The sequence below is a fragment of the Denticeps clupeoides genome, chromosome 17 (assembly GCF_900700375.1).
Source record: "Denticeps clupeoides chromosome 17, fDenClu1.1, whole genome shotgun sequence".
NCBI classification, from domain to species: Eukaryota; Metazoa; Chordata; class Actinopteri; order Clupeiformes; family Denticipitidae; genus Denticeps; species Denticeps clupeoides.
Window position 1 is genome coordinate 7,796,103 of NC_041723.1, and position 21,806 is coordinate 7,817,908.

The following is a 21,806-nucleotide window of genomic DNA, read 5'->3' on the forward strand; positions in this document are numbered from 1 at the left end:
TATTTTTGTGAACTGTGGAATTCTACCCATTTTTCCGGATGCTGCCTGAGTTGTGGCTGGAACAGAGCCTTGATTTCATAACCGTTTGGGGTTTGGACCGACGAACAAACGACTAATTAACCCGTGTCACTAAATCCAACCGCAATTGGAAATTCACAAAGAAACCGCTCACCCTCTCTTGGACTTACTCTCTGACCTCAGCCGAGGCTGCCAGGCACATCAGACAGCTTTAGATGTGATAGCCACGCGTGGAAAAAGAAGGATGGGCTTATCTCATTGGCCAGTGGGAAAATGGGGGCTGCTTTTGGCACACTGGTGGAAATGCGCTCATGGAGTGTACACGTTCATGCAGACCAGCTCGGGAAAGAGCTACTGTACTCCCCTGCTCTGCAGACCCCACGGCCCACCCATAAACCCAGCAGACCCACGCTTTAGCAGACAAATGGACAAAAGCAGACCATCTCATTATGTTTTATGACCACATTTGCTGTAGGCAAGGATTTAATCACCAGCATCTCACCCAGTCCCTTCAAAACCACCCATCTGAGACTGGGGTGTGTGTAAGAGTGTGTTTGCCAGGGTTTGACTCTGTAGAGCACAACTTGCACATTTATACTGAAGTGTGTGAAATGTAGGCCTGTATTCATTTGCATTCACTTTTGATTTCTGTTACAACACTGTGGTGCTCCAGGGCACAAAGAATTGACGAGTACTAAACTAGCTGAACTTGATGATCACCTGACCACTGATCCAATCGGAATGCCATATTCACCGCAGTATGCTGTTTTGATCTTGATTTCTGTGTCGCTTCTTTTGAAGCCACTAGATCATGGATGGAACTGTTTCAGTATACATAATTCATTAAGAGATTATTTACAGATTTACATAATATAGAGATTAAAAACAAGACATAATGTATGTAAAGGACAACAAACAATAATATGCATAATATGTAAGACTAGGCCATCGTAGCATTATAGATGTGGAGCAGGAGGTTTCAATGCAGGGTTTTTTTTTTTTTTTAACTTTATTAATCCCGAAGGAAACTGCTTTTAACCATCACCCTTGGTGAGCAGTGGGCAGCCATGAAAGGGAGCAATGGGATTCGAACCGACAACATTCTGATTACGGTGCCGCCTCCTTAACCGCTAGGCCACCACTGGCCCCTGGTGAAGGTGCAGTTTGTATCTGCAACCTATACACTATATATACTTAAGGATGACTAATACATCTCCCTGCAGTACTCCACCTTTTGTAGAGTTGTTATGATGTTAACATTCATTCAAAAGCAACATACATATTAACAGCTGAATTGATATACTGCATATTGAACAGCATCACTCAGCCTCGAGTGTAGCATTGTAGTTACACCACAGTTCCATCCTTGCTGTTGCATATAAAGACGTTGCTAGTGCATTACAGCTAAATCTAACAGTTAGTTCACATGCAAAACTTTCTCTGGAAGCTTCAGAGTGCAGATGCTGTCGACTCATTACAGGAAGTGTCCTCTTTTTGTCTTCTGTAAAATATCAGTCTTCATCTGAGAGAATGAGCTAGAATGCTTTATTCTAGAATGCCATTCCAATTACTACTGAGATGAGGGACGCCATAGTCAATCCGCTGCCATCTGTCAAGGTTAGAAGTCCTCCGTGAGTGCCTGTCTCCTGCCAGGTCAACCGTTATCCTCATTTCATAAATGGGAGTCTTTAGAAGCAAATCCCTTAATCCCATGGCTGTGTGGCCCCGGCCCGCTCTCTCCCTGCTACCTAGGAGATGTTCTAATGCTCTGCGGCCTTGACTGCTGCGTAAACCCACTCTCCCACTCTCGCTTTCTCCTTCTCCGCATTCCCCGCCTCCTTTTCTTCTTTTTAGATACCTGACCCATTTATACATACTTTGCCGGAGTAGATTGTGGGGCTCTGCAAATTCATGTCATGTAGTAGAGTAACTTCAACAGACTACATGTAAGAATTATGTGCTTGTTCTTTAATTAATTATATTTGTGTCGTTTTATTTCTTTACTTTGCACTGTGACGCACAGCCCAGCACTGACATAAATGAAATATTGCTCTGGCTCTGACGTCCAGTGTCCCTCTGTCTTCAGATGGGGAGAAGCAGATGGAGGGAACAGACACCAGCCACAAGAGAGACTCTCGATCATCTGACAACCACCGCAAGAGCGAGGATGCCAGCGAGAGTCACGAGGACGAGGCTGCGGTAAGTGACTCAACCCAGCGGAACACAATCTTGCTTAATTAACGCAACCCAAGCCAACCCCGGGTCACCCTCGCCTGACCTAACTAAACCTGTTTGGGCTTCAACTTGCACAAGACGACCTGCTCAGTAAAGGACAGCCTCCGCCACACAACTGCTCTGCTCGCCCTGCCTCTCAGTATGCGCCGCGACGGAGCCCCGTCTCCTCCGGCTGCTTTGAAAGATTGATGTACACCTTCAGGGCTTTTCTGGAAAGGCATCATTGCATATTCATCCCTCTTTATGTATGCTGAGTACCTGTGGCCTGTGGATGCAGGACAGTGAGTTTCACGTTTTGAATTCTGCACCACACTCCACTGGCACAATGAGAGCTGGTCCCACTGATCTCCTTTTTGTGCGGGACTGTTGACATCTACTTGATTCAGGTCTCAATTAGCTATGCTACAGAACGTTTTTATCAGCTTGTTTCTTTTTGCATATTTCACCACTCATCATTCACATTAATTACAATTATCCAATGAGTGAGGATATAATAAATGTTTCCATGGTCATCTTTTTTGTGAATTTCATAAAACATACTTTAGTAACAGTTCAACACACACTAGTAGTATAACATACACAGTAATACAAAGAAAGCACGTAATTGACACTGTATGTACTGTGTTGGCTGGTCATGAGTCAATACTTATTTGTACCTTTAGGCTGCATATTTCTACCTTTTGGCCTTCAAAGGGGTGCACAATGAGGGCCAGTAGTGTGGGGTGGTAGAGTAACACACTCGCCTATGAACCAGAAAGTCACAGGTTCAAACCCCACTTACTGCCATTGTGTCCCTGAGCAAGACCCTGAGTGTCTCCAGGGGGGCACTGTCCCTGTAACTACTGATTGTAAGTCTCTCTCTGGATAAGGGCGTCTCATTAATGTTGTAAATGTAAGAGCCCTACAGGGTACATTCTTATATATTGTTGGGAAAAAGTGTGTATTGGCATTGTCCTGTTATAAATATTGTAATGTTTGTAAAATGACTATAAATTAAATATTGCTCTGGCCCTGACGTCCAGTGTCTTCAGATGGGGAGAAGCAGATGGAGGGAAGAGACACCAGCCACAAGAGAGACTCTCGATATTAATCATATTAACTATATGGTTAATACAGAGTATTTTTTGACTAACTTAAAGTTAAAGTTAAAAAGTAAGCTTAAAATTAGGTGAAGTTTCAAACCCGATACCAATACCGAGTACTAAGGATGGTACTCAATACTAGCCAGGGGAGGGGCTGCCCGCTGCAATGCCTGTTGAAAATTGTTATAGTCTGTCTGCGACTTCTGTGATCCAGCAGATTACCGGCAGTTAGCTTTTGTTGTGCTCTGAGATTAATATTGAGTTTTCTGACACCAGAATGGACTGTCAGAAGAATTTTGAAATGTTGAAAAGCTGATTATGGCCCGTCAAACTCTTTCTGCATGCACAAACGACCCCATGACAGGCCAGATCACATGTTCTTTGATTAGTTGTCAGCAGTCACCGGCATCTGTGCTGTGGTCGGAATACAGCTTGCCTTTTCATGCCTCTTTGGCATTCCCAAAGTCACATGCCAGCTCAGAACAAATAGCTTGAAATGTTTGGTCAAACATCTCCATCTTCATTTATCCATTAATGCATGAAGGAATATGTCCTTTGTTTGGTACAGGATGGGGAAATGGGGAAATGCTCCATGGATTTAAAAATAATGTTCTATGTGTGGCAATTTAAAAAATTTAAAAAGCAAGGCACTGTATTAAAATACACTCATCTGACGTTACCTGGCATCAAAGAGGCGTGGCACAATAGAGGTTTCAAGAATAAACAATTTCTAATTTATTAACACAAGTAGATTACTATAACAATATTTACATGTAACTGCATGTAAAAAAAGGTACCAAAGTTACAGAAAAACCCCCAAAAAAAAGAAAGGAGAAAGGGATAGAGGAAGAGAGAGAAAAGCCTACAACCAAGCTGCAGAGCGGCAGCTTGGCCCTCGAGAAACAAGCCCAGAGTTGGAGGAAGCCTCCATCTCCCGATGGAGGGGGAAGAAAAGAGAAAATTCTTTTATACATTTGACTCCAAAAAAGGTTTCCACAGACCAATCAGGATTTGTCCTTTGATGTCCCTGCCTTGTCTCTCGAGCCATTTGCTGGCTTTTGACACCTCTTGTTTGGGGGACGTCGCAGCTTGACAAAGATACAGGCGGGGGTCCTTCACGAAAGACAAAAGCACAAAATGCCATGGACCTGGGATTTCCCATCTTGCAAAAAAATGTAAGCTATTTGAATAAATCGCAATGTCGTGATTTTGCACCCCAGACTCCGCTCCATCGGATGATACCAGGGTTGGCTGGAGACAGTCAGTGAGCGAGAGGATGGGGCGTTGGGGATGCAGGCAGAAGAGAGGCAGCTGCAGCAATGGGGAGGGGAGAACGGGACCGGGTGAATGCCGCGGAATGGGAAGAGCGTGGACAGATGACGCTCTGTCTGTCTGAGAGGGACGCGCAGCAGGTTCAGACAGTGGCCCTGTTTCAGAAAGAGTAAGCATACCCTTACTAAAAAAAGGGCGTGGTTTTCTAAACTCCTGGTAAAAGAATAGTGTGGTGTTGTAGATCTCTGGACTTTCAGACGATGATAATATCAGATTCCTCCATTCCTGCTTTGTGTGTGTGTGTGTGTGTGTGTGTGTGTGTGTGTGTGTGTGTGTGTGTGTTTTCGAAGGTGAAGACCGAACAGTGCCTGCTAGACATCGTGCGTTATGATAACCATGTGGCTGATACCCACCTACTTCAACTTTTTACCGTGGTGCGGTAGCTGAGTGACTGCAGAAGTGGCGCACTTTGCTGAAAGTGAAAGTGAAGTGATTGTCACATGTGATACACAGCAGCACAGCACACGGTGCACACAGTGAATTTTGTCCATTTAACCCATCACCCTGAGTGAGCAGTGGGCAGCCATGACAGGCGCCCGGGGAGCAGTGTGTGGGGATGGTGCTTTGCTCAGTGACACCTCAGTGGCACCTTGGGAGATCGGGATTTGAACCAGCAACCTTCTGATTACGGGGCCGCTTCCTTAACCGCTAGGCCACCACTGTTTGCGCCACCGTTGCTCATGCGCTTGTGGTTCGGATTCGGCCCTGACAACCGCTCTTGCGCAACACAAGCCATAGAATATAATGGGCTCCAGAGCAAAGCGCGGCGCATGTCGTGTTCGGTCTAAACACTACTGTTGCCCGCCACGTGCACGTGCCAGCTCCCGTGTCCCGATCGTCCAGCCCTACTCACAACTTGCGGGACGTATTGGAAACAGTGTTTCCACGCACCACCTTCAGAGGTCTTGAGGTGTCCGTGTTTTAATGAGCTACTGGCATGAGGAGGACCTACACAAATGTCCCTCGTTGTCACTGTCATAAGGAATGAGCCTAACTGCTGCAACTGACCTTCCACCTGGCATCCATTATTACGGAGTAATAGTGGGTAATACAGCACCAACCATTGATTTCGCCAATAATTATGCAGCTCAGCATGTCTCTATTCATTAGCATGTTGTCTTCCAAACAAAAGTGGTCTAAATGTACAGTGTGGCCCTGAATCATCAAGCAGAAAACCGTAGTTATAGCATATAAATAAAAACAAAGCTTGTCTCTAGTCATTTAAATAGGCTTCTTCTCATATTCACGCACATATCATTAATAGCTCACACCCACTTCCACCTGACATTTCATTGGTCAACGACACACCGTGTCACTTTTAATGGGGAGTTTTATTGAAAAATGATTAAAGGGACTTGTCACTGCTGGAGTTCGGGGACGCATTTGCAGGCATGCTGGGAGCAAGGGGACAAGTCGTCGCACGGGGAGCAGACATAGGACGCGCTGGGGAGGAGGACCGGAAGCGTTTGGTCGGGGAGAGGGAGGCCGGAGGTAACGGGAGTGGAATCGTGGACGCGCCGCAGCGCGGCGTGGAGAGAACTAGGGCTTCGTGGGGGGGTAGCGGGGAGATCGTCTTCTTACAAGGGTCAGGCAAACTCAGTGTCAGTGGCAGGCGAAGGTCGTGGTGTCGAGGTGGAATCCGTCCGTAGATCTTCGTAATAAAGGGGGCAGGCAAGGCTCGTGGTCAGGGACAGGCAAGGGTCGTGGTCGTGGATTCTAGTCAGCTGGGCGTGGGAAAAAAAAAGGCTAGCGTCTCTGGGGAATAGATTCAACTCAAAGAGCGGGCAGCGTCTCCTCGGAGTTACCTGACTTTTATACTCTACGCTGCCCGCTCTCATTTCCTCTTCCGGGTTGCCGTCTCTCTGTCTGGTCTGGTGCTCTCTGGTGGGCTGGAGGTGTATTGGCTGTGACAGAGCCCCCCCTCCTAGGCCCGGCTCCTGAAGGGCCCGGCAAATCAGGGTGGCGGTCATGGAAATCCAGGAGAAGGGCTGGATCCAGGATATCCCGCCGGGGAACCCAGGACCGATCCGCTGGTCCATAGCCTTCCCAGTCCACCAAATATTCTAGGCCGCGGCCCCGCCTCCGGACGTCCAGGAGGCGACGGACCGTGTAGGTCAGAGAGCCGTCGATGCGCCGCGGAGATGGTGGCAGAGATGGGGGGGGTTGCAGAGGGGATGAGTGAGCCTTACGGAGGTGGGAGACATGGAAGACTGGGCTGACACGCAGAGTGCGTGGAATGGCCACCTGATATGCAACCGGGTTGATGCGTCGAGTCACTCTGAAGGGTCCAATGAAGCGGGGTCCTAGTTTTCGCGGACTGGACGGCATAGGCAGGCCTCGGGTGGAGACCCAAACTCTGTCTCCGGGATGGTACATGATGGCCGGCCGACGGCGGCGATCCGCCTGTCGTTTCATGCGCTCCGCGGTGCAGTTGAGGACCCGGTGAACTTGGGACCAGACCGTGTGGAGCTGGCGGAGTCGGTTGTTGACCGCCAGCACCGGTCCCTCGACCATGGGCGTGGGGAACCATGTGGGTCTGAGGCCAGTGACCACCTCAAAGGGGGAGCGCTCTGTGGCCGAGGAACTGTGCTGGTTCCGTGCGAGCTCCGCCAAGAGGAGGTGTTGGGACCAGGAGGTTGGTCGGGCCGAGCAGTAGCAGCGAAGGTAGGTCTCCACCTCCTGGTTGACCCTCTCGGTCTGGCCATTGGACTGGGGATGGTACCCTGATGACAGACTGACCGATACCCCCAGTTGTCCCCAGAAGTGACGCCAGAATCTGGCGATGAACTGGGGGCCGCGGTCAGAGAGGAGGTCTACTGGGGGTCCAAACTGCCGTACCACTTCTTGGAGGACGACGTCGGCGGTTCGCGCAGCTGTTGGGAGTCCTGGAAGGGCAATGAACCGGCCCATCTTGGAAAAACGGTCCACAAGTACCATAATGGTGGTCATCCCTCTTGATCGTGGCAGTCCCGTGATGAAATCCATGGAGACATGGGACCATGGGCGATGGGGGCGAGGCAGGGGAAGGAGAAGGCCTTGGGGTCTTTGTGTGTCGGCCTTGTGTGAGGCGCAGGTGTTACAAGCGGCAACGTATGCCTGTACATCTGAGGCCAGGCCTGGCCACCAGAACATCTGCTGAATGTTGGCCAGGGTGCGCTGACGTCCAGGGTGTCCGGCCAATGGAGTGTCATGCCCCCATTGTAGGACGCGTGGTCGGAGAGGGGGTGACACGTAGGTGAGGTTGGGAGGCGTGGTCCGAGGTGGGGGGTGGTGTGTGTGATCCGCAATCACTTCTTGCATGAGGGTCCAGCGTACGGGGGCCAGTAGGAACGGCTGGGAGAGGATAGGGGAGGACGGATTGTCCTCAGCCTCTGGGGTGTAGCGGCGGGACAGGGCATCAGCCTTCGCATTCTTGGTGCCGGGGATGTAGGATACGGTGAATTCAAACCTTGTGAAGAACAAGGCCCACCGTGCTTGCCGTGGGTTAAGGCGTTGGGCGTTTTGGAGGTACGCCAGATTTTTGTGGTCTGTCAGTACCAAAAATGGGTGGACTGCCCCCTCCAGCCAATGGCGCCACTCCTCCAGGGCCAGTTTGATGGCCAGGAGTTCCCTGTTCCCGACATCATAGTTCCGCTCCGCCGGGTTTAGTCTTCGGGAGAAGAAGGCACATGGGTGCAATTTGTGGTCCAGGGGGTTGCGTTGCGATAGTACCGCCCCCACTCCTAGACTAGACGCGTCAACTTCAACGACGAATGGGAGTTGGGGGTCTGGGTGGAATAAGATGGGGGCCGTGGTGAATAGCTGTTTGAGTTTACTGAATACCTGCTGAGCTTGGGGGTTCCAGTGGAGTCGGGTTGGTTGGCCTTTAAGGAGGGAGGTCATGGGTTGTGCCACCTTGCTGAAGTTGCGGATGAAGCGACGGTAAAAGTTGGCGAATCCGAGGAACTGTTGTAGCTGACGAATGGTGGTGGGTACAGGCCAGTCCGTGACTGCGGTTGTCTTGATGGGATCCATAGCAATTCCTTGGGGGCTGATTTGGAACCCCAGGAAGGAGATTTCCGCTGCGTGAAAAGTACTCTTTTCCAATTTCACAAAGAGACGGTTTTGTAGAAGGCGCTGGAGGACCTTTCTGACGTGGGAGATGTGGGTCGAGAGGTTGGGTGAGTAAATTAGAATGTCATCAAGGTAGACGAACACAAATTGATCCAACATGTCTCTGAGGACGTCATTAACGAGCGCCTGGAAGGCGGCTGGGCTATTCGAGAGACCAAAGGGCATTACCAAATACTCATAGTGTCCGGATGGCGTGATAAAACCCGTCTTCCACTCGTCCCCTTCCCGGATCCGAACGAGGTGGTATGCATTCCGGAGGTCCAGCTTAGTAAAGACAGTGGCCCCTGCCAGGAGTTCAAAGGCGGTGTTCAGAAGTGGGAGGGGGTACCGGTTCTTTTTAGTTATCGCGTTCAGCTTCCGATAATCAATGCATGGCCGCAGTCCCCCGTCTTTCTTACCCACAAAAAAGAACGGGGCAGCAGCTGGAGAGGTGGAAGGACGGATTATGCCGCTAGCCAGGGATGCCGTGATGTACTCATCCATCGCCTTTCGCTCTGGAAGTGAGAGCGAGTACAGTCGGCCTCGTGGTGGTAAGGCACCAGGGAGCAGGTCAATCGCCAGATCATAAGGTCTATGGGGGGGCAGCTCTGCTGCCTTGTCCTTGTCAAAGACCGCAGCAAGGTCATGGTAACACTCAGGGACCCCCAGTAAGGAGGAGGTGGTGTCATGTGGAGATCGAGGTGTGGTCTCTGGCAGCTTTTGGGTCACATCGTCTCTAAGGGGAGTGGTTTCAGCTAACGGGCGTGGTTTGCAGTCTTGGACCGGGGTCTTGGTCCTAGGCAGGGAGCATGGCATGGGTTGAGGGGCGTGGCCGAGTCTCACCGTTGCTACATGTGTGGGTCCAGAGCGGTTCGGGGGCGTGGCCTGTCGGGGTTGGTGGTGGATGCATTGGCGTCCCCACTGTTTGATGGTGCCTGTGGTCCAGTCAATGTGGGGCTCGTGGGTGGTCAGCCATGGGTATCCTAACACAATTGGGTCATGGGGGGTCGTGGTTAAGTAGAATGTCACGGTTTCCACATGATTGGGCTCAAGGCAGATTAGAAGGGGTTTGGTTTGGAAAAGGATTCTGCCTGAGCCCAACGGGCTGCCATCCAGTCCCATAACCGCACGGGGGGGATCACACCGGGAGACAGGGAGCTGGAGTCGGGTGGCCAGATCGACGTCGATCAAGTTCATGGCCGCCCCGGAGTCCACCAGCGCTCGCCCCTGATGGTGGCCGGGTCTGGGTTTATTCCAGCAGACGATGATGGGAAGTGAGCAGCGGGTGGTGGCTCTGGGAATGGCCCTGGTCCTCGCCAGGGGACTCCAGACCTCAGGGAAGCATGGGTTTTTTCCAGATGGGTGTGGTTTTATTCGGCGGTTGGGACAGACGGCGCTGAGGTGGTTAGGTTCTCCGCAGTAATAGCAGCGTCTCTGCTCTTCTCGGCGCTTTCGTTCCTGGGGAGTGAGTGGGGGTCGGGCTCGGCTCATTTGCATGGGTTCGTAGGATCGACGGGGGGGCGGAGCCCTAGGGGCGTCATGCAGGCGCGCGGCGGGGGCACAGTGGAAAGGGGCGTGGCTACGTCGTTCTTGGTCGCGCTCAGCGTGACGTCTGTCTATGGACGTGGCCAGCGTGATTATACTGTTCAGCGTGGTTCCCCAATCGCGATTTACCATGTCGTCTTTCACCGCCTCCCGGAGGCCGTGGTAGAACGCGGCGGGGAGCGCGGCGTCAGTCCACCCACTGTCGCTCGCCAGGGTTCGGAATTCAATCGCGTAATCGCTTACGCTCCGATTTCCCTGACGTAGCGACAGGAGCCGCAAAGACGACGCGCGCCGCCCGGTCTCTCCCTGAAACACGGTCTGGAGGCGGTCCAGGAAGGCGGGGACAGACAGACAGATCGGGTCGCGTCGCTCTACCAGCGGCGTGACCCAGTCCAGCGCGCGTCCGGTCAGCCGCGTAATTATATACGCGACCGCCGTTTCTTCGTCAGGGAGGTGGGCGGCTTGGAGGCGGAGAAGCAGCCGGCACTGCGTGATAAATCCGCGACAACTCTTGGAATCACCGTCATAAAGTGGCGGGGGGGCCAATCCCGCCAGGGTGGACATACGTGACTCTGGAGTGGGGACTGCAGGACCGGGACAGCTGGGCTGGGACTGCAGCGAGTGGACATGTGCCGACAGGTCAGCGAGAGCGGAGCTGACCTGGAGAAGTGCGCGTTGTTGCTGGAGCTGCGTGTCTTGGTGATCCTGGATTGCGATGTGCTGCAGCTGTAGGAACGCGGTCAGCTGACCGAGCGTCTCTTGCATGGTGGACATGCCTGCTGCGTCAGGAGATGGCCCGCTCTTACTGTCACTGCTGGAGTTCGGGGACGCATTTGCAGGCATGCTGGGAGCAAGGGGACAAGTCGTCGCACGGGGAGCAGACATAGGACGCGCTGGGGAGGAGGACCGGAAGCGTTTGGTCGGGGAGAGGGAGGCCGGAGGTAACGGGAGTGGAATCGTGGACGCGCCGCAGCGCGGCGTGGAGAGAACTAGGGCTTCGTGGGGGGTAGCGGGGAGATCGTCTTCTTACAAGGGTCAGGCAAACTCAGTGTCAGTGGCAGGCGAAGGTCGTGGTGTCGAGGTGGAATCCGTCCGTAGATCTTCGTAATAAAGGGGGCAGGCAAGGCTCGTGGTCAGGGACAGGCAAGGGTCGTGGTCGTGGATTCTAGTCAGCTGGGCGTGGGAAAAAAAAGGCTAGCGTCTCTGGGGAATAGATTCAACTCAAAGAGCGGGCAGCGTCTCCTCGGAGTTACCTGACTTTTATACTCTACGCTGCCCGCTCTCATTTCCTCTTCCGGGTTGCCGTCTCTCTGTCTGGTCTGGTGCTCTCTGGTGGGCTGGAGGTGTATTGGCTGTGACAGGACTGTTTGAGGGCACAAATTGTGATTTGTTGCCTGAGGGCAGAACCCTGCCAGGTAATGTCCAGCCCCTGGACATCATAAGTTGAACGTACACACCGATCACCACGCCCACTCACCAGGGCCAGTGTAGCTTTTCCAATTCAGCTCATGCACACAGACTCACTCAAGCAAAATGGGTTCTTTGAAGCTCTTTGATCGTGTCCTTTTTTCCCGGCCTCTGTCTTCCTTTTCTTCTGTTTCCGTTCTTCCCAATTGCCTCACTCTCTGCCCTCTCTGACTTTGCTCTCCATCTAATTACTGTGACGCTTTCGCATGTTCTCACCGGCCTGGCCCTCTCACCGCTCCCCTTCTCACGCGCCGCGCAGGGCCTGAACGCGCAGATGGAGGACAGAAACTCTCGGTGCTGTCGGACCCGTTTGCTCATTTTCCTCTAAGGAGCGGCCCCCCGAGGCCAATCGGCTGTGCTGGCTGAGGGCGTGTGTCTGTGGTGGGAGGGGGCAGCGTCACAGTCATTCCTCTCATGCATATTCATGGCACTGCGGTGCTCCTCCAGGTGAGTCCGCGAACACGAGCTCAGCGGATCTGTCAGCGCAGTCGTCCACCGCCTCGGCCAGACGACCACCCACTGACGTCCCCTTGCGACTGTCCCCGGCACCCCGTGACCCGCTCGTCCCCGTCACGCAGCAGGATGCAGGCTGACAGGCGCACTCTTCACGTCCACGGACGTTTGTTCCTCCATGTGGCTGCGGTCAAATGAAGAACGCGATTCGGAGGCCTCTGGGCAACTTCCCTCCCCGCTCCTCACGCCCGGGCTGACTCTTACTGCTATTTTAATGAGATCAAAGTTTAACCAAAGGGCGAGAGTAGGCGAGACTGTGGCCCGCGGACTTAAGCGCACAGTGGGACCAGCAGAGAAGCACAATTATTCTTCCTTTACAGCCCTCTGTCCTAAACTCGCCCACCTCAGACACGGATAATAACGGAGCGGGACAGGCGGCCAGTGCAGGCGGGGTCATCGCCGTGGGATTACCGCGTGCGCCTGTGTGCCACACAAGATTTATTGAGCTATTATTCTCATCATTCTGCCAGGGAGAATGTGAGACAGGAGAGAATGATTCGTAAAGCCTGGATTTGAAAGATATCCTTGGGATTAGAAAAGAAAGGCGGGCCGATTCGGCTCTGGAAGCCGAGCCCTGGCCACTCTGGGCTGTTGTGTGAGAGGAAGTTGGAGACCGGACTGCAGTGCAACTACAGGTACCTGATAAGGATTCCATTGATCCCACCAGGCTGTGTCTGATCTGACCTGTCAAACCTGCAGAGTTCGGATAGTCACTTAAAAAGTACCCAACCAAAATGGTTTATAGCCTGAAGCGGTTTTTAAATGGGAGGTGTTCGCAGTTGTGAGGTCAAAACTGTACCTGGGATTTTAATTTACAAATAAATGCAAGAAAACTGTAGCATAATGTGAAATTACGTGTCACATTGATGGACGCAGGTATAAATGATTCAGAATTGGGAAGTAGCATGTGTGAGAGCTGTCAATCATGCTGTCAATTTAAACATTATTAAAGGGGGTGTTCTGGGTGACAGAAATGATTCCATTCTAAATTAAGGGTACATATTATGTAAATCCTCAGGACGCCTTCAACCTTACAGTAGTGAACAAGCCTCATGAAAATAGTGCCGTTAAGGAACAAACAGTCAAAACCCGACCTAAAGACATCTATATGTGGAGTTGGGGATTTAAACAAGGCTTGATGCAGACACGGATCTTTTATAATATATTTCTGGTGTATTTTAGTCACTTTGTAAACATCCCTTTTTATTGCTGTAACACCGTAGAAGCCACAAGTCAAGATAAGTAAATCTGCCTAAATCTGGGGGAAGTTTCCTCCTGGTCAATTAGCGGCGACTCCATGAATGGGTTTCTGTGTCGAGCCTCAGGGAGCAGCGGCAGCAGGAGACTGCACCTAGATAAACAACCGGAAAGTGCTAATAAGATGGCAAGACGGTAAATAAGGTCAGCACAAAGATTCACACCGTGAGTTACGGGGAGTGCCGGTTGGGGAGAGATTTTAATCACGCTGGCGGGATTATAGACGCTCGTAAAATGAAGCATTTGGGCCTTATTGTTAACCTGGAATTGCTCTTAGGGCTGTAAATATCAGGGCCTCGGCCTTGCTGATAGTTTACGGAGGCGGCGTAGGGCCGGGGTGTCACTCTCCACCATGACAGGTATAAGCGTGACCTGCCCTTCTAATAAATAAACTTACGGTTTCATCCAGACAGGCAGCCCACCTCCAGACGCTCGCAATATCTTCCGGGCGGAGGTTTAAACTGTGGTCAAACGGAGGCGGAGACATAAAATACACATTTTATGATATGTGTGTGTGTGTCTGTGTGTGTGTATCTGCATGTGAGTGAGTATGTGAGAGGGTGGGAGGGAGGCTGTCAGCTGCCTGCCTCCAGGAATGAAGATACCGACCCCTCTCAATCAGAAGCCTCCTTAAACCTGCACAGACGGAAATTGCGATTCGGTTAATTACCTTAATCGAGTTTTTAATGCCTTAGGTGGGTGGGAGAGGAGAGTGGCTGTCTCTTGTTTTGGTGCACTGACGGTCTGGGACTCAGGGCTCTGTGGCTGGGTTTCTGCTGCATGCAAAAGCACACCTTAATGTGGTGAAATGATGGGGTTAACCAGGTTCAGCCAGTGGCTTCTTAAAGATGCTTCCTTTCTGGATTTTCCCTAATACAGCCAGCAATTTTAATGTACCGTACAGCACTTTGGTCAGCTCCATTGCTGTTTTAAAAGTAAAATATGGTATGGTAGTTTTATTTCTGTTTTCTTCTTCAAAAGAACCGTTGTATGCAAAATGAAAGGCATCATTAACAGCAGACACCTGTGGTTATTCAATAAAGGTTTAGGAAAGCTGGATTTGGTTGACACTGACCATGTCCGTAACTGGTCTAGCCGGTTCGACGACCTGGGAACTAGAGCACGTCTTAATATGACTGACAAAGCAGACACCCACTAGCAGGTGCACAGGAGCCTTAAAGCTCAGCCAGTAGGGGAGTGGCAGGTGTGGTGAGTGCTGTGGGTGTGGCTAGAACTCTGATCAGAACTCTGGTGACTGTGCTCGGGTGTGAGTGAGTGTGCAGTGTGCAGGCGATTAAAAGGGACATAATGCGTCATGATTTTGCATCCATCTGAAGACATCACTGAGCAGAATTCAGTTTGATTCAGCTTAATTCTATTGAATTTTTCATGATTAATTCAGTTAATCATACTAAATCTCACCAAAATAATCAAATCAGAAGATACTGAATTTTGTTTAGACTGGATATTTCAAAATGTGCCAGATCAGTCTTGAATTTAGTTTCATGGTTGAACATGGGCCCGGAGAGCTGAAGAGGGGCCTCTGTAATCCTGACATGCCACTGATCCTGTGTTCTGTGTTTTGAAGGCAGGTTTATTCTCAGGCTTAGTGCGGTGTTGTGATGTGGAAGTGAGACCCTCATAAGGCATCTAGCACCAGGCCGCGTCCAGCCGGCTGGGCCGGCCGAGTTTGTTTTGCTCCGGTAGTTTTCCATGAGCTGCACCGTCACAGGGTAACACCGCTCTAGAACCCTCAGCCCCATCGGAGGTTCGTCTCTCCCTCTAAATGCTTAATAGCACAGCGCGTCTCCACTTTATTTGAGTTTAGTCGGTACTCACGGAGATGGAAATGTTCCGGAGAGAGGGCTTTGGTTGGTTAATCACTGGTTCAGGTAACATGTTGAATTTGGGCTAATTGGAAAGAGTGAGAAAAGTTCGCATTTCGGGCACCTTCTTCACATTTCCCCAGACTTTAATTAGTGTTGGGAACCTCAGGGCACTGTGCAGATTGAGCTTATGTTATTTAGCAGATCAATCTTGAAAGGCTCTCGCGGAGACACTTTGTATTGCGAAAGCCGCATTTGAATAAATACTAATTAGTTTGGGCTGCGCCTTCGTGCAATTTTTTTTTAGTTTATTCAGTTGCCATAATTATGGCTGGGAGTGGTGAAGGATTATCTTAATATACGTTATGGAATAGAACACAAAATATAATAATTTCTGCTCTAAACCAACCTTTTTGGGTGAAAAATCCGTTATTTTGTGTAGATTTTTGCTGGGACATGACTGTTTTTCCACTTTACTTTAACCGTCTTAGCGTTCAATACTACTTTATAGACACTTTCAAAGCGGAATTTCCTACAGTGGGGGATACATGGAAGAATGGGTGAAATATACCGTGTAGAAATATACTGAAAACAATCAATGCTGTTAGGAAGTGTCCTTTGCAAATTTCTTTAAGGTGCAATAACAAAAAAGCAATAAAAAAAATGAAATGCATTGAGGACCTCAGCGTCTAATCATAACTGTCAAGTAAGTTCTCATAAATTACACAGTAATTACAGTAGATATACAGAGTGTTCAAATGTTAGGTTTTAGTGATTGCCTTTTTTTTTGTGAGATCACAATAAATCATTTCATACCTTTCCCAAACTTTAAAGTGACCTATAACCTGTACAATTCAAATGAAGATCACACAGGCCGGCTGGTTATATAAGTGTGCATACCCTTAAACTAAAGCTTTGATGAAGCTCATTTTGATTGAATTACAGCATCCTTGGGGTCACACCTGCCATCATTTAAAGAGTCCCTGATAGTCCTGGAAGGATTTTCCTGACATTTATTATAGTTGCCTGGTTCACAGAGAGCTTACAAAGCATCAGAGGGATGTTGTTTTTGACGACAGGTATATACCATGTAAAACAGTCGTCAAAACGTCCTGTCCAAGAACTGGACAGTCGAAATCCTCACTCACTGCTCTAATCAGTTGTGAGTTTCTGACCAGATCTGATTTTAGTATTGATCCAGATATACAGCAATGAGTTGGTGTCTTGATATGCACCATACCTCCTGAGGTCAGAAACGGACTACTGATGAAGGATTAGAACAATACTGAAGACAAAATGCACATGGCAACAGCAGAGCTCTAGTCCCCACACATACAAGATGAGCCCAGAGGGCAGAACTACTCCTCTCCTAAACTAAACTTGCTTGACTACCACACCATTTAAATGTTATGCACTTTTTATATCGCCCATAGTCCTTTAATGTAATGTTTCTAATAAAGTGGCCAGTGTGTAAATTGTTCTAAGCTTCTGTTCTGATTCAGTCCCCTGAGGTCGCAGCCTTGCGTGACTTCTCTGGCCTGCTCAGCGGACCTGCCGGCAGGGCGCGGCCACAGCATATCACACCTCCCTGCCACTAATGCGCTGCTTCTGCTCTCGCCGGAATCTTGTTTGCGCACACGCGGCATACGTGACACCGGCCAACGCCAATGCTCCCAGCTGCTATGTGCTGGCTGCTCCTCTCCGTTGGCTTGAGCTCCGCATCCCTTCGCAGTTTGGCAGTGCTGCTGCACATTGGGCCCAATGATTGGACCGACGCTAGCGTCTGACCTCTCTTCCTCCGTCACAAAAGATTCCTGTACGCCGGACCCAGCTATCCTCTTATCTCTGGCTTTAGCTCTCCAGAACTGCCAATTTGTCGGAGAGATTGAGGAGGCTGAGGCCGCCGTTGGCTCTGATTGCTTCCTGGATGAGGATTGTTTCTGCAGCTCACAGGTGCAATTGTGCCCTGAAGCGGCCTGAATCCCCCCAGCAAGAGCATCACCTCTCCGCTCTGCTTCTAATAGGATCATATCTAACAACCTTCTTGGAGCCCACTGGCTGGTCAGCTCCCTGCTGTGGAGCTGGGATTTGCGGCCGGCCTTTGAAGGGGAAGGAAGCCCGGGAGAGCAGAATTGAAGCGGCCTATATAAACGAATCCAGCACTGGATAATGTCAAACTGCCCTTAGGCGAGACGAACATCCCCAAGAAAAAAAAATGGACTAAATAAAAGTACCCCCTGGGATGGATTGTCTGTTGCTTTAACCAGTTAGGATCTAACAAAAATAGAAATGGGTAAAAAGAGTAATTGAAAATAAATAAATAAATAAAAAAAAATCTTTTAGGATTCAGTACGGTGGGCTGCGATTTGTCAGCTAATATAGATGTCAAGGTCAGTGCCGGGGTTCTCTGTTGGCGCCCCTCTCCTTCTGCTGTGGTCAGTGGCCCGGCCCAATCCCTCAACTGATATCCGGATAATGAGGTCATATCCCATGTGGATGGGTGGGTAAAGTGTTGCTGTTGTTACAAGGTGAAAAGCAGCTTGAGAAAAGCGGAGAAACAAACCGAGCTTCTACAGAAGGAGAAAAAGGAGAGACGGTGTTAAATTTGCCAAGACGGCCAACATGGAGGCTTTTGGAGCATTGAATAATTGATGTCAAAGTCTCGGTTTGGCGCCCCTGCGGGACATATGCACGAAACGCTTTCATGTGTGCATTTGCAGAATCACTGAAGGGGTAGAAGATTCCCCATGACCACGTACGTCAGCGTTGCTCTTCTGGCATTTCGTGCAATTTGGGATGGGATGGGGGGGGCGTAGAGGGTGGCTTTCGTCTGAGCTGTAATTTAATTGGTCTCTTTAGATGTTCTTGCTGCACAAGCATCACGTTTATTTCTCACGTTAAACCCTGATATCACGCGCTCTGCTGAGCTATTGCTGATGCCGTTTACGCGAGATTCATACCGAATAACAAATATCCACAACCAATTCATTTTTAGAGAGGATTCCATGGCGTTTAATCGCCCTTCTGTAAAGGAATAGTTTTCAGCGCTTAGCTGATTCAAATTTTTCTGTTATTTGATGCTGGTCCTAGTACAGTGACGCCGGAGTTTGAGACGTGAAGGTTTCTTTGCAGCTCCTCAGGAAGGCTGAGATACAGATCGCACATCACAATACAAATATGAGATCAATACTCGTTTGGGGCTGAATTACTGCAGGCTTACCTTTCTGTATTAAGTTAGGAATGGAAATGACCTTTCAGATGATTGACTAGGATGTTGAAAATGTTGCGAATGGCTGAATGCTTCCTGTAATTTCTCCTCACGTGCTGTTGTTTGATCCCTTGGCTGTGAATGGCTCGGCTTATGTGCAGAAAGGGATTTTGAGTGCCCTCATTTGCTGCTTTAATATCACCCAGCACGGTGTTTTGGACTGGCACCGAAGGAAAGGTCACGTCATCTCCAGGCAAGCCACTGTGGGGGAGGACAGCACTGCTGACATTTCTTCCCAGGCTCCAGGGGGCAGGCTGTCCGGGCCGTGTCCACCTCCCCGGCGCGCGACGGAGGGGCCGGGCGGGGCTGAATGCGTATCCCTCGTGTCTGTTTGCACTTCATAATGCACTGTCTCCCATTGAAAAACAAGCCTTGGCCCTCACTTCACATTGATTTTTACCAGCCCGCCGGACAGGTGATTGATCTCCCTGCGAAGCATCGATTGGCTCCCCTCTCCCGCACCGGCCGTCCTGTCCCCTGACTACAAATGGGCCTGGTCCACTTTTCTATTGTTACAGATGGCGGCCTGGCCATGTGTTGGGGAGGGGAAAGCGATAACGTCACAGTGGGAAAAAATGGGGGGCGAACCTCACCCACTTCGCTCGTTCGCGGCCGCGCAGGCAGGCAGGAAGCGGCCGCTGCCGTGGACGCGATGTCTGTGGTGCACTCTGTAATGTTGAGGTGGCGGTGATGATGAGTAATGGCCCACGGTTGCCATGGCGGCAGAGAGGTTAAGAGTGTTGGTGGTGCTCCTTGGCAGGCCGATCGCACGGCCCCTGTGCGCTGCTCTCTCCAGACTTGACTTATTTGGTTGCCATGACAGTTTTATGGTCAGATAGCGGAGGAGTGGACACGCTGTGTATATCTTAAGTATGCCGACTTTAATTAAAACTTCAAATTTTATTGATGGAATAACGACAAGCCACGCCCAGTAATGTTTTATTATGATGCTTTACTAAAATGTCGGAGTGCATCACTTTGGGTGCAGTTTTCGAACTAGCGTGAAACGCAACGGTACATGCTAAGCGTGGATTTTATCTCAGGCTTTAGTCAACACTGAAGGAAATATTACATCTTCAGTGTCCACTCTGCTCCGGTGCCTCTAAATTAGGTGTGTGTTTGAGTAAGTGAGATAGCATCTGAGAGGCTCTTGCTTTATGCCAGTAGATGAAATGGACCCATGACCCCATGACCCTGAACTGTGTGTGTCATTTGAAACAGTCAGTAAACTACATATGAAGTTAACTAAAATGCCACAAGTTCATATTAAAAATAAGATCCGGCCAGTAGAGGACATTGACCGTGTCTTTGTACGTATTGTACAATATTATGCCTTATGAGTACAGCATTGGTCCAGTTTATCTAATATCCATACATATTTTGGGTTGTAGCGGAGTTTACAGAACCAGCCGATTTGTTTCATTGAACTTTTTCTTCAGTTTAGCTCTAAATTAAATTACAAGTAATGTGTATAGAGCACGTGTTTCGGCTACCACTGCTTTATTGATTCTTTCAAATCCTGCTCTTGGATTTATTCTGCCATTAGACAACTGTTGGGGTCGATTTTTCCACACTTTAGTGTTTAAAGGTCCTTTAAATCTGACATGCTAATCGATAGCTGTACCTTGCAGTCACATGTGGTGCCCCGAACCTTTCCGAGTCTGCTTTTAACACGGCTCCATGCCGAGCGGCAGCTGACGTCAGCTTTTGCCACACGCGCCCTCTAGGTTAAAGCTACGGGCAACGTCTTCCATGGGTGCGTGCAGATAAGACATGAAATGTTTGAAATGTTTTGCCGTCGGTGCTGAGTTGCTTTTCAGATTGTTTATGCGTCCCTGCGAGTTTGTCTGTTCTGCAGTTTGGTTCCGTCCTTGCGGGCATAGAGCAGTAAAATAATGACACGTGTCCTCTCCAGGAGTGTCTCTTCCTGTGCAGTTCAGTTTGAGGGAAACGAAGTCCCTCTGGTGTCTTTCCTTCAGCCACAGGAGCTTTGCCTCTGTGTGTGTAGTTTGTGTTTGTGTGTTTTCATTTGTTTCATTTGTTCGAGTTATTGACCATCACTTAGCTTATCTTTAAAGTTTGCATATAAGAGTTATTTTAGAGTAGCCTATAGTGAAATATCTCACAATAATGTAAATTATCTTAATATATTATCTGTAATATTTTAAATACAGTACAAGTTTGGACACACCTTTTTTCTTTATTTTCATGACAATTTACGTTGGTTGATTCTCACTGGAGGCATCGAAACTATGAATGAACACATGTGGAGTTATGTACTTAACAAAAAAAAGGTGAAATAACTGAAAACATGTTTTATATTCTAGTTTCTTTGCTCTGATTACTGCTTTGCACACTCTTGGCATTCTCTCGATGAGCTTCAAGAGGTCGTCACCTGAAATGATTATCCAACAGTCTTGAAGGAGTTCCCAGAGGTGTTTAGCACTTGTTGGCCTCTTTGCCTTCACTCTGTGGTCCAGCTCACCCTGAACCATCCGGATTGGGTTCAGGTCTGGTGACTGTGGAGGCCAGGTCTCCACTTTTTGTTAAGTACATAACTCCACATGTGTTCATTCATAGTTTTGATGCCTTTAGTGAGAATCGACCAATGTAAATAGTCATGAAAATAAAAAACACATTGAATGAGAAGGTGGGTCCAAACTTTTGGCCTGTACTGTATATGGAAAAAAATAAAACCTCTGTTAAACTGTAGATCATTGATTAAAAAAAATGGTTGAATCTGCATAAAGTTCCAGGTTAGACCTGACATGCTTATAGTGGAATATTTGCTTTTAGATCAATTCAAATTTCCGTCAGTGTGCCAAGGGCTCAGTGCTTCTGAGTTGCATGATTCCCACATCAACAGAGCGCATAGCAACTGCAGATCGAGAACATGGACAACACGCAGAGCCCTGAAACTGGGTCAAATAGGGTCAAGCGTGGCCTTGTTGAATATTCTAGGTGAGGACACACGTTATCTGGGCTACTGTCTCTGTGTTTTATGTATTCTGTGTGTGTTTTGCAGAGAGTCTCCTTCCTCGAGAGGATTAACTGAGTGTAACAGCAAAGAGGAAAGAAGATATTTTCTCTTTAATATGGCGACAAACAAAACCCCAAGAACACAAATAATGAAGATATTCGGGCCCAGAAGAAGAACATTTCACATTTTAT

At 49.3% G+C, this 21,806-nt stretch overlaps 1 protein-coding gene across 1 annotated transcript in view; it reads left to right on the forward strand.

The window, feature by feature from the left end:
- Window positions 1-21,806, forward strand: part of b4galnt4a (beta-1,4-N-acetyl-galactosaminyl transferase 4a) — a 113,826-nt gene that overhangs the window by 29,157 nt on the left and 62,863 nt on the right. Inside the window, exon 2 of the mRNA XM_028957417.1 lies at window positions 2,105-2,217. Within this exon, the coding sequence (XP_028813250.1) occupies window positions 2,105-2,217 (113 nt within the window). The remainder of the gene's footprint in view (window positions 1-2,104; window positions 2,218-21,806) is intronic.